Source organism: Lissotriton helveticus, chromosome 5_1 (genome assembly GCF_964261635.1).
Source record: "Lissotriton helveticus chromosome 5_1, aLisHel1.1, whole genome shotgun sequence".
Taxonomy (NCBI): Eukaryota; Metazoa; Chordata; class Amphibia; order Caudata; family Salamandridae; genus Lissotriton; species Lissotriton helveticus.
The window spans coordinates 1,524,817,960-1,524,830,758 of NC_136065.1; the positions used below are offsets into that span (position 1 = coordinate 1,524,817,960).

The 12,799-nt window shown below is 41.7% G+C and overlaps 1 protein-coding gene across 23 annotated transcripts in view; it reads left to right on the forward strand.

The window, feature by feature from the left end:
• The window catches only part of LOC144755528 (polymeric immunoglobulin receptor-like), a 348,962-nt gene extending 344,577 nt beyond the window's left edge, over nucleotides 1-4,385 (forward strand). For all 23 annotated transcript variants that reach the window (XM_078644541.1, XM_078644560.1, XM_078644554.1 and 20 more), the window contains one exon: nucleotides 2,400-4,385. In XM_078644541.1, the coding sequence (XP_078500667.1) occupies nucleotides 2,400-2,462 (63 nt within the window). In that variant the 3' untranslated portion in view covers nucleotides 2,463-4,385. The remainder of the gene's footprint in view (nucleotides 1-2,399) is intronic.
• The last annotated feature ends 8,414 nt before the right edge of the window (nucleotides 4,386-12,799 follow it).

The window sequence follows — 12,799 nt, forward strand, 5'->3', positions numbered from 1 at the left end:
GCCCTGAAACCTAAAAATACTCCTTTACCCCAAAACCCAAATTAAATAAATGTCTTACTTATTTTTCAATTTGTTAATTTAACATTTCATATTTAAAATGTAAAATTTCATATTTAAAATTTAAAATTTAGAAATCTATTTTATATAAATTTATTTCCTAAAAAAATATTTTATTTTATATTTTTCATACACTCCCCACCCTTATCCCCTATAAACTCAACATCCCGCTGCAGAATTTTAAAATGATTTTCTAATTTCAAATTTCAGATTTAAAAATTAATATTTCAAATTTCTAATTAAAATTTTCGAAATCTATTTTATAAAAATGTATTCGATAAATTATTTATTTTTATTTATATTTTTCATACACTCCCCACCCTTATCCCCTAAAAACCCAACATCCCGCTGCTAAAATATTTTAAAATTTTCTAATTTAAAATTTCAGATTTAAAATTTTAAATTTCAGATTTCAAAATTAAAATTTCGAAATCTATTTTATATAAATTTATTTCCTAAAATAAATATTTTATTTTATATTTTTCATACACTCCCCGCCCTTATCCCCTATAAACCCAACATCCCGCTGCTGATTTTTTAAATAATTTTCAAATTTCAAATTTCAGATTTAAAAATTAAATTTTCAGATTTCAAATTTAAAATTTCGAAATCTATTTTATAAAAATGTATTTGATAAATTATTTATTTTTATTTATATTTTTCATACACTCCCCACCCTTATCCCCTATAAACCCAACATCCCGCTGCTAAAATTTTTATATATTTTCTATTTTCATATTTCGAATTTCTAATATTTAATTTCGCATTCTAATTTCTCTAACATATTTTTTAACATTTATATTTTTAATATTTATATTTTTAATAAACTCCCCACCCTTGTCCCCTATAAACCCAACATCCCGCTCCTAAAATTTATAATACTTTATATAAATATTTTATATTATAATTAAATATTATACCACATTTATATAACATTTTTTATTATTAATATATTAGAAACATATATTTAAAAATGTAGATATTTTGACATTTCGACATTATATATGTCGATATTTCTATCATCGACATTACTTATCTCGATATTAATGAATATACATTCAAATCGATATTTTAGACAACGATATTTAGAACATCGATATTTCTTACCTTCGATTTTTCTGACTCGATATTAGTGCAAATCGACATTGTTGACTCGATATTTTGACTGTGCACCCTGCGCCAGGTATAATGTATGCAAGGGGGGCGTTTTGACGCAAGAAAGGGTTATGGAAGTGACGCAGTGAAATCTATAAGAGCTCACTGCGCCATTTCTTGGCCGCTAATGCGTCAAAATCTTACGCCTGCTTCATGGCAGTCGTAAGACTGACGCAGGCACTAACAGCATGGGACTTGCCCATGTGAAAGTACACATTTCTGGAGTTTCATCACTTTTGTGACACACTCCAGCAATGTGTCACTTTTGCACCTACAGATACGTCAGAAATACTGACGTATCTGTAACGTAAGAAGTGCGCAATGAAAAGTGACGCATCGCTGTTCTCACGCAGCGACGCGTCACTTTTCACAAATGAGGCCCTGAATTTGGTGAATGGTAGTCCATCAGGGTGGCAGATTTAATAATGTACACCACTACCCTGATGGACTGTACTCCATCCTTAAGACTCTAAATCAAGCCCTAAATGCAAAGGTAAAACGTTTGACCTATGTGATCCAAAGACTACCCAACCCTTGATCCATCATGGTCGGTCTAAAATTGCAAAGAGGATTTTGATTACTGCTTTACTATTACTTATCTGCTTTTGCCTTACAAGTGTAAAAATCTATATCTCATGTTCTCTTGTCTGTTTTGAACAATTTTGTGTCATTATATTTATCAAATTCTCTTGAATATTTCTAAACTTGTTCGGAAATGTAATTGTGCTGTTTTCGTAACTTAGGTTAAACTTAGTTCTTAATACTGCTTGTACCTATAATACATTTTTCTGATGACATGGCTACTACAGAGATAGCTTCCTAGTTGAGCAGAGCTTTTTTTGTGAACTTTGTTATAACGTAGCACAATTGTGACTTATTAATTTAGTGGAATCCCCGCTTCCAAATTAATTATTCGCTTTCTTATATGAAAATCCTGGACACAGTTTCGGAGGTTCTTCTGCTTCTTTGAATGTATATTAGTCACTACAAATGCATTCTTTAAAACAGGGAAAGATGGCCTAGTGTCTCTAATGTGACTTTCAGTGCTGGTTGTTTTATACTGCCAGCTCTACTTGCTGTTTTGTTGTCCAAAAGTCACAAGAAAAATCCTGCTCACAAACAGTCATTCCCCATGTTCGGAGAATTGAAATGCATAATCATAACACATCCATTCATGTTTTCCTCAGGGCTCCAAGGAAGACATTGCCTACATGACCTGCCTGATACATTCGGGAAACACAGATCCCTAGGACTTAACTGGAGACATCGATTCTACCTATTTTCTGCAGACGATGAGCGGCAATAAGGCTCATAAGATGATTTTTTACTTCTGAATCTTCCTTCAAAGCATAAAGCCCTTCCCAACTACTTGACTGCACTCTTGTCTCCGAATCATGTTCTCACAATCAACACTCCATTTTCACAATCAGCTAGAACCTGTGGCATGTAGACCATTCCTGTATGTGAGTGGTTGTGTTAAACAACATAAAATTCAAAACTCTGTTGACTCCGGTGGTGAATTAAAGTGAAGATTATTTTGTTTTCTTTTTAAGACTCTTGGCAAATTAAAAAAAAAGTCTGTGTATAGTAAAAATATTGAAGCTTGAAGCACGCATCAAAGGATTCCATCCTCAGTACATAATACTGCAGGGTTGGCATAAAGAGGCAGCACCTGTGGATAAGCTTCAACATGTATTCTATTCCTCCTCACTCATTGGTCCCTTAGATATGCAGTTGTTCACATAGCAATATCCAGCAATACTGGAAGCAACACAGGTAGAAGGCAAAGGTTGAAAGACCTGTGTGCCGCACATTATCTGGGCATTCCCTGACTCAGGAATATGTTTCATTCCCATCATCACATGGCTGCAAACATGGTTCAACTTAGAGAGCCAGACACCAAGAGAGAACACATTACTGATCTGGAAACAAGTAAAAAATTAAACTAGCAAAAGGGTTTGGATCTAGGTACATGTGCTAAATGGTAGTACAATGCTTGGTGCAGCACACATAGAAGTTGCAAATTTCTTTTTTTTATGATTCTCTGCACAAAAACATTCAATGGTGTTTTGCTGTTTCTATGTGTCCTACACAACACAGCACACATGGAAACTGCAAAAATGAGGAGAAGTTAAACATTTCTCCTCGTTGCGTCAGGATTAGACCAGGTTTCCTCTGGCCTAAATTTTGGCACGGCCCCATATTTATGCCACTCTTGGAAAAATGGGGCAGTGCCAAAATCAATGGGTGTTGCAGTGGAATGCCCACCGCAACACCCATTGGCCTCCCCTTTCACGCTAAGTATAGCGTGAATGAGTGCCTTATTAACGCTGCCTTGTAAATAAGGTGAAGACCCTATCATCACCACAACCTCGTGAAAAGTGACGGGATGGTGGCAATAGGGGCTTGTCAATATGCCCCGTAAGCCCTTATCCAAAGTAATGCTTAAAAACAATGAGAAATCTCACTATATCGTGCCATGTCACTCAACTTTAATACTAAATGATGGTGAACCCTGGGAAATAAGCAATTTATGTTTAACATTATTTTAGCAGAATCAAGAATCACTGTAATGGGTGATTTGCAGCATGTTAAACGGGTCGGATGTTTTGTAATGTGAGACACTTCTAAATTCAGTATGTATATATGATTTCAAACCTGCCTTCCAATAGTTCCATATTGCATAGTTCCAATCGTCTGAAACACGTTCTCCCCTGACTGTCATGCTATGCAAATGGACGACACAAACATACATTCAGCATTTGGAGGCCTTGTATTTTGGTGAAGGTTTTATATGTTTTGTACAATTTTCATTCCGCTTGCTACTGTAAAACAGTTTTAATGTTATGGCAAATTAAAACATGGCAAACTTTCTGGACCTCAACAACAACCATATATGTTTGTATTGAACATCTTCATTGTGAATTCCAAGAAAGTCTTTAATCAGAATATTCAGTTACCAGCCCACCCAAGAAATTGCAACAAAAGCGAGAAATGAACTCAATCAACCCAAGAGATCAGTGGCACTCTGTTGAACGTTGGTACTTCAAGATGATATTGACTTTCGATCCTTTTCAAATCTCTTTGAAGCCTTGTTAACACAACATAAAACTTGAATTCTTGATTTTCACAAATTACAACCCATTTTCAATAAACCAATTACTAAAGCATCACTACACAGTGTCTGTACTTTTTATGTCCTTTAATGGCAGAATAGAAATTTGAGGGACGTGATTTTGTGAGTCCAGTGATGTGCATAACTAATATCAAGAGTCCGACACAGACACAGGATTCATTTTGAGAATCTAATAATATACATAATCAATTTTATAAATCCATTGACAAATGGATGTATTTTCTAGAGAGAGTCCAGAATTACCGGAAGGCACTTTTGTGAGTCCAATAATAATAAAGCGCTGTTTTGATACATAATATTCATATATTTCATTGTGGGAATCCATTGATCAGGGAAAGAGTTTTTGTCCTCATCTGATGTGCTGATGTAATTGTGTTAGCACAGAAAGACACAGAAGATGTTTTGTGAGTCCAGTGACATGCACAAGTAATGCTACAAGCCAAGTGATATTTCTAACAGACTGGTTGAATCTCGTGATACACATAAGATGTTTGGTGAATCCGGTGACATTCGTTAGATATTTTTCACAAAATGTCGATTGCAAGAGTGATCGCAGACTTGTCCTGTTAAATCAAAAGCAAAGACTTACAGCATGAACACAAAACTTGTGGGAGGCATGGCTATCTGTCAGAGAATTCAGACTCCCCTCCACACATGAGATGCAGTGACTGAAAAGAGAGCTTTCATACAACCGGTCATGTATGGTTGAGATTAAGGAAGGTGTAACTGAGTCGTTTTCCTAATTTTAGTAATTTATACCAGTAATACCAGAGGAGTGATACAGAAAAGATCATAAACTGAAGATGTTGACATTTCTATTGCTGTCCAAGGAGGACCATTTAGGTTACTTGTTCTAGCCCTGCATTTGTGTGAACAATGAGATTATTAGCTGGAGGTACTTCACAGGCCTATGCTGTTATGTCACTTGTTTATTCATGTGTGCCCTGACGTGATTCTTTCAAACAATAGATAACAAACTGGCCACATAAGCAGCACATTTTGGCTCTTGTCCTTTTGACAACTACACAATGAAAACAGGTACACAGGAAGGTGGCATAGGGCTCAATTTTGCGTTAGGTAAATTATCCTGTTTCTGGAGGATGGAGTATCCACTCTTGGACTTTACCCCTACTGTATAGGAAATTCCAACAGTGGCTTGACTCCAATTTCACTATTTCCTTCAGAAGGTAAAGGATTTTCTGTTATTTTTCAATTTCACACTAGTCGAGTTGCATGCTAAAACATACAGTACAAAAGCATTGACTACAAATCACTAATACTTAAAGTTTCAAATTCTGACAAATATGTCCACGTGAAAAGACATAAACCTAAAATCAGGGGCTCATTATGAAGTCGGACCACTTACTGCTATCGTTGTGTTCGAGAGATGCCAGACAAGCCGCAGTGTGATAGAGCACTTTGTGGACATCCATGCACCTTGTGCCATGCATCATGTGGAGCAAGGCACATGGTGCATGGATGTGCGTTGAGGCACTATATGTGCCCCCTAGGTCACTTTTCAGTGGCCCATGAGGGATGGGGGCCCTGTTTGTGGTCCCCAAAGTCAGTTTCTGGCAGCATTTTCATGGCAGTCGGACTGCCTTGAAAAGGATGACGGAAAGGGACACCATAATCCTGATGGCAGTGCCTGCCTCAGCACCGTCATCATTAGGGATTGTGATTCCAATTGCTGCCCCATCGGGATTAGTAGATCCTGTGGGACCAGTGGTTTGACCCCCGTCTGACAAGGGGCTGACCACCTGTCTCATAATGCAGCGGTCGGACCAAAAGGTGGTCTGTCAGTTAGACTGGATCAAAAAGTTATGGGAGAAACCCTTTTAGGAAAAGGGAATGGCTTATGTTCAACAAATACAAGAGTTCCTTTTCCTTGTTTTATAAGGAAAAAATCTCAAGCGGTCATCTATTCTAAAGATGCTATATTAGTAGCCGGTGTGGTAAATATAGAATAGAGTCAAGACAATTAACACATTCACATATATAAACTATCATTTATACATAAAATGTTATATCTTTCTAAAGGAATAAGTTCAACAGAATACAATGACGGCAGTTAGACTGCCAATAATGATCTGTCAGTGGCGGTACGACCGACATCAAAATTAGGACATCGGTTTTAAGTTTTAAGTATCCCCTGAAATAGGCTTAAACTGGAGTCAAAATACTGCATGATTTCAGTCCTACAAAAGATATCAGGTGGATTTTCTGGATGCAGAAATTTTTTAAAGGTAACAACATTTAAATGGAGATTTTTTTCCCCCAGATTGATCTGATTGTTAGCTTCTGTTTGTTCTTCATAGAAATATGTGATCTGAGTGGTAGATCGTCATTACATTGCTGAGTGTTATATTCCATATTTTTCAATGTTTTATTCCAAATGTTTAGTGAGAAATTTTTTGCAATGGGCACATTATTATTATTCTGAGTTTTGTATAGCGCCTGGTTACCAAATAGGCATCCCAGCGCTCGCCAGATAATAACGCTACCAAAGAATAATGCAGGGTTAAACAGAAAACAGGAACGTCTTTAAAAGTTTGCGGAACCGGAGAAGACTAGCTTCCGAGCGAAGTTGTAGGGGCAGTGAATTCCACACAGTGGCCACATTTATCGAAAACCTTCTGCCACCGGTTCTAGCCCTCTTCACCCTCCCGACCTGAAGAAGATGTTGATGGTCGGAGCGAAGAGAGCGAGAGGCCTTGTAAGGCTGAACCATCTCCCCCAGAATAGGTGGGCCTACCCCATGCAGAACTTTATGGGCTATACAGAGTGATTTGAATTTCACCCTGTCCCTAATTGGGAGCCAATGCAGAGCCCTCAGCGCCGGGCGAGCAGACTGGCGCCTGGGGAGACCCGTCAAGAGCCTGGCGGCCGCATTCTGCACTTGCTGCAGTTTGTTCAGGGTAGATTCAGGTGCACCCAGGAATAACGCGTTGCTGAAATCCAGCCGCGAGATGATCAATCCCTGGATGAGGAGCCTCCTAGTGGACGCTGGGAGCAAAGGTAAGATCTTCCGGGCTGAGCGGAGCAGGCCAAAACACACGCCAGCAGTCTTTTTAGCATGAGTTTTAAACGAGAGGCTCTGCTCCAGCCACACCCCCAAGCTCTTGATCTCCTGCTTGGGGGTGGGTACCGGGCCCAGACAGTCAGGCCAGCTGCTGGGGGACAAAGATGGAGAGGAGTTCCCCAGCAGCATGAGTTCCGTCTTGGAGCCATTTAACTTTAGCGCTGAGCTGCACATCCACGTGTAGATCTTCTGCAGACACGAGTGCAGCCGGTCGGGATGATGCGCCGACTGGGAAAGGCCAACCACCAGCTGAGTATCATCAGCATAGCTGATGATTTTAATACCCAGCGGCAGTACCACACTCTCCAGGGGGGCCATGTAGATGTTGAATAAGGTAGGGCTCAATGAAGAGCCCTGTGGCACCCCACACTGGAGAGGGATTGTAGATGATTTTTCATGGCCTTCCCACACCTCAAATGTCCGACCTTCCAAGAAGGAAGCAAACCATTTGAGAGCCACACCAGTGACCCCCACCCCCGACAGCCGTTGGAGAAGCACCTGATGGTCTACGGTATCAAAAGCAGCACTGAGGTCCAGGAGGATCACTGCCACTGATCCCCCCGAATCCAGAATGCTCCTTGCATTCTCCACGACCGCCAGCAGGGCGGTGTCAGTCCCCTGACCGGGACGAAAACCCGTTTGGGAATCGCCCAGGAGGGAGTTAGCTTCCAGGAAGTCCGACAGGCGACTGTTTACCAACTTCTCAGCCACCTTACTAATCAGTTTTTTGCGTATGAATAACACATAAATGGTTATTTTTGTATTATAACTGTGAATGACAATAATACATCACACTGTATCTAATTTTATATAGAGTATTACAGAATACAATAAGATAAATGATGGTATTAATGAATGTGTTTGATAAATGAATCTAAATATAACTAGCCAGCACATAATCAATGGTTTCAATCTCAGAAGAAATTCCTCTTTGACACTTTGTGGACCGTGTAGGCAGTGGCATGTTTAGTCATCTATCTCTCTACTGGTGTAAATTGTGTCTCTCAAGATCTATCTTCTAAATTTAGTCAAACCTTTGCTCAACATAGCTTTCAAATTTGCTAAATAATCCCGTTTCTAATTCAGTTCTAAACAGAAAATATCTAGCAAATTCAGGTTATTGAACAGTGGTGACCACACTAATGTCTTCCCTGGAGTGGTGTGGCTCATTTGAGACTCTACGCATGGTACGCAGTACCTTCTGATTGAAGAAAAGTATTACAAATGGAAACACAGAGGAATAACTCATGGAGAAGAAGAAGCGGATGTCTGAGGTGGAAGTGAGGATGTTTTTTGGTGAGGTACTCTGATAAAACCATACAGAGTTATCTATGCCAAAGAAGAGGACGTAGAGACTGACCAGAGTGCTGACCGTCTTCGAAGCTCTTGCCTCAGCAGAAAGGGACTGTGACTTCTCCGAGCTTCTTATCCCCTTGACCTGCTTCCCATGCCTGTACAAGGTGTGCAGTATGGAGCAGCTGGCAATGCTCATCCCAGCCACAAACACTAGGTCTCTGGCAAAGAGGATAAAGCTATTGCTTAGTAAGGAAGTGTTGCCTGGAAAAATTACGATGCAGTAACTGAAGCGGAAAGCATATTCCATATTAGTGACATTAGTGCCGGAGACAGTATAAATCAAGGGTGAGATGCACATCACGGCGTTTACCATAAAGAGAATAACAACAATGCGCGTTACATGTCCCTGAATCCAACCTTTGATGTGCATGCACGTGGCAGATGTTGACTTGAGAGTCACACATTGGAAGCAGCTGAGGAAGCAAGTCAGGCAGATGGACATGGCACGTGAGATGCGAGACACATACACTAGAAGCTGACAATGTACATCACTAAAAACATTGGAAAGTCCTAAAATAAAAAGGGAATTGGGAAGTCCTCTGGTCAAGGACATCACCAAGTTTGTTGCTGTGAGGTTCAGAAGGATCACCTCTGATGCCATCAGGCCAGGCTCCCGATAAGCAGTGCAGAAGAAAAAGGATAAAAGCAAAGAATTTCCCAAGATTCCTACAATAGTCATCAACAAAAAAGAAATTGCTCTGATGATTTGAAATGGATCCATCACCTAATGTGGTTTCCCCGGAGTTTCACCTGTATACAATATCACTAAATGTGAAAACATGAATGAGAAAATAGAGCATTAAAATGCGGTAACATCTGTCAACATCGTATATAGAGTTTTTTCTGTGTGTGTTCGTTCAGACACAAAATAAGCGGAAGGTGGGAAAATGACATGGTGCTTTCTGCCATTTATTCGAGACAAGCATAGAATAGCATATCACATAGCTGACAAACATTTCAGGGGCATATGAAAACATGGCAACTTATTTATCTCCCACAGATCAAACGTGTTTAAATGTCAGCATCTGGCTCTGGAAAGAAAACTGGTTTGCCGAAAATGGAAGAGCAGGCAAAAATCAAACAGTGGCATGACAAACATATATACAGTTAGCACTTCAGTTTGGTTTTTATGTTTTTATGCTGATAGTGTACATGCCTGTAGGAATGTAGTCCTGCTTCTACAGACAGATATGACTTAATATTGATCAAAAAATATTCGGAAAGCATTGCAGAATGCAAGCTAAATTCAATAAGAAAGAACATGCAACAGGCTTTATTCATGTATGCAGCCATAATCTGGAACAACATCACCAGATCCATCAGGACCGCCCAAACGTTGCTCCAATTATTAAAGAGTTGAAGACTTACCTCTTTACAGAACACTACATCAAATTGCATTAACTGTACAACAACAGCCACCTTTGCTATCACTCCTTGACGTTAAGATCGTCTTTGATCCTTTAGAGCTCTCCTCTGCCTTTTGGCTACATTTGCACTCTAGAAATACTATATATATATATATATATATATATATATATGGGAAGCAAACGCTCTGGAGCTTGGGAGGGAAACTGCTGTTTTGAACTGTTCGAGACTAAGTCAGCACCATGCTCCAGATGCAAAATTGAGCCTGCTCGCACCTAACAGTGACTCACTCAGAGAAATATAATTTTAACAGATTGGAGGACCATGCCTGAACTTACTAAAAGAATACTTACCTGCATCGTAAACTCCATCCCCCAGAATGCACCAGAGGCCAGCGCGATGTAACCACGCCCCTGGGATGAGAATGCACCAGAGGCCAGCGCGATGTAACCACGCCCCTGGGAGGTGGGAATGGTATCAATAAAGTTGGATAACGCAAGATGCAGGGCTCATGGCGTGCTCTTTGTTTGCCCTAGAGGAAGGGGTGTGAACCCCGAAACGCGTTGGCAGAGACAATGAAACACTAAGGTAACAGCAGGCTGCATGTTATGGCCGGAGGGCGGACCATGGTCGTGTTTCCCTCCCAAGCTCCAGAGCGTTTGCTTTCCATATCTACACACGGTGCCTGGCCGTGGGGAGGAGAACCATCCTTAGCTGGTGAAAACACGCATCACACGCTATGCGAGGCTGCTGTTTTGAACTGTTCGAGACTAAGTCAGCACCATGCTCCAGATGCAAAATTGAGCCTGCTCGCACCTAACAGTGACTCACTCAGAGAAATATAATTTTAACAGATTGGAGGACCATGCCTGAACTTACTAAAAGAATACTTACCTGCATCGTAAACTCCATCCCCCAGAATGCACCAGAGGCCAGCGCGATGTAACCACGCCCCTGGGATGAGAATGCACCAGAGGCCAGCGCGATGTAACCACGCCCCTGGGAGGTGGGAATGGTATCAATAAAGTTGGATAACGCAAGATGCAGGGCTCATGGCGTGCTCTTTGTTTGCCCTAGAGGAAGGGGTGTGAACCCCGAAACGCGTCGGCAGAGACAATGAAACACTAAGGTAACAGCAGGCTGCATGTTATGGCCGGAGGGCGGACCATGGTCGTGTTTCCCTCCCAAGCTCCAGAGCGTTTGCTTTCCATATCTACACACGGTGCCTGGCCGTGGGGAGGAGAACCATCCTTAGCTGGTGAAAATACGCATCACACGCTATGCGAGGCTGCTATTTTGAACTGTTCGAGACTAAGTCAGCACCATGCTCCAGATGCAAAATTGAGCCTGCTCGCACCTAACAGTGACTCACTCAGAGAAATATAATTTTAACAGATTGGAGGACCATGCCTGAACTTACTAAAAGAATACTTACCTGCATCGTAAACTCCATCCCCCAGAATGCACCAGAGGCCAGCGCGATGTAACCACGCCCCTGGGATGAGAATGCACCAGAGGCCAGCGCGATGTAACCACGCCCCTGGGAGGTGGGAATGGTATCAATAAAGTTGGATAACGCAAGATGCAGGGCTCATGGCGTGCTCTTTGTTTGCCCTAGAGGAAGGGGTGTGAACCCCGAAACGCGTCGGCAGAGACAATGAAACACTAAGGTAACAGCAGGCTGCATGTTATGGCCGGAGGGCGGACCATGGTCGTGTTTCCCTCCCAAGCTCCAGAGCGTTTGCTTTCCATATCTACACACGGTGCCTGGCCGTGGGGAGGAGAACCATCCTTAGCTGGTGAAAACACGCATCACACGCTATGCGAGGCTGCTGTTTTGAACTGTTCGAGACTAAGTCAGCACCATGCTCCAGATGCAAAATTGAGCCTGCTCGCACCTAACAGTGACTCACTCAGAGAAATATAATTTTAACAGATTGGAGGACCATGCCTGAACTTACTAAAAGAATACTTACCTGCATCGTAAACTCCATCCCCCAGAATGCACCAGAGGCCAGCGCGATGTAACCACGCCCCTGGGATGAGAATGCACCAGAGGCCAGCGCGATGTAACCACGCCCCTGGGAGGTGGGAATGGTATCAATAAAGTTGGATAACGCAAGATGCAGGGCTCATGGCGTGCTCTTTGTTTGCCCTAGAGGAAGGGGTGTGAACCCCGAAACGCGTCGGCAGAGACAATGAAACACTAAGGTAACAGCAGGCTGCATGTTATGGCCGGAGGGCGGACCATGGTCGTGTTTCCCTCCCAAGCTCCAGAGCGTTTGCTTTCCATATCTACACACGGTGCCTGGCCGTGGGGAGGAGAACCATCCTTAGCTGGTGAAAACACGCATCACACGCTATGCGAGGCTGCTGTTTTGAACTGTTCGAGACTAAGTCAGCACCATGCTCCAGATGCAAAATTGAGCCTGCTCGCACCTAACAGTGACTCACTCAGAGAAATATAATTTTAACAGATTGGAGGACCATGCCTGAACTTACTAAAAGAATACTTACCTGTATCGTAAACTCCATCCCCCAGAATGCACCAGAGGCCAGCGCGATGTAACCACGCCCCTGGGATGAGAATGCACCAGAGGCCAGCGCGATGTAACCACGCCCCTGGGAGGTGGGAATGGTATCAATAA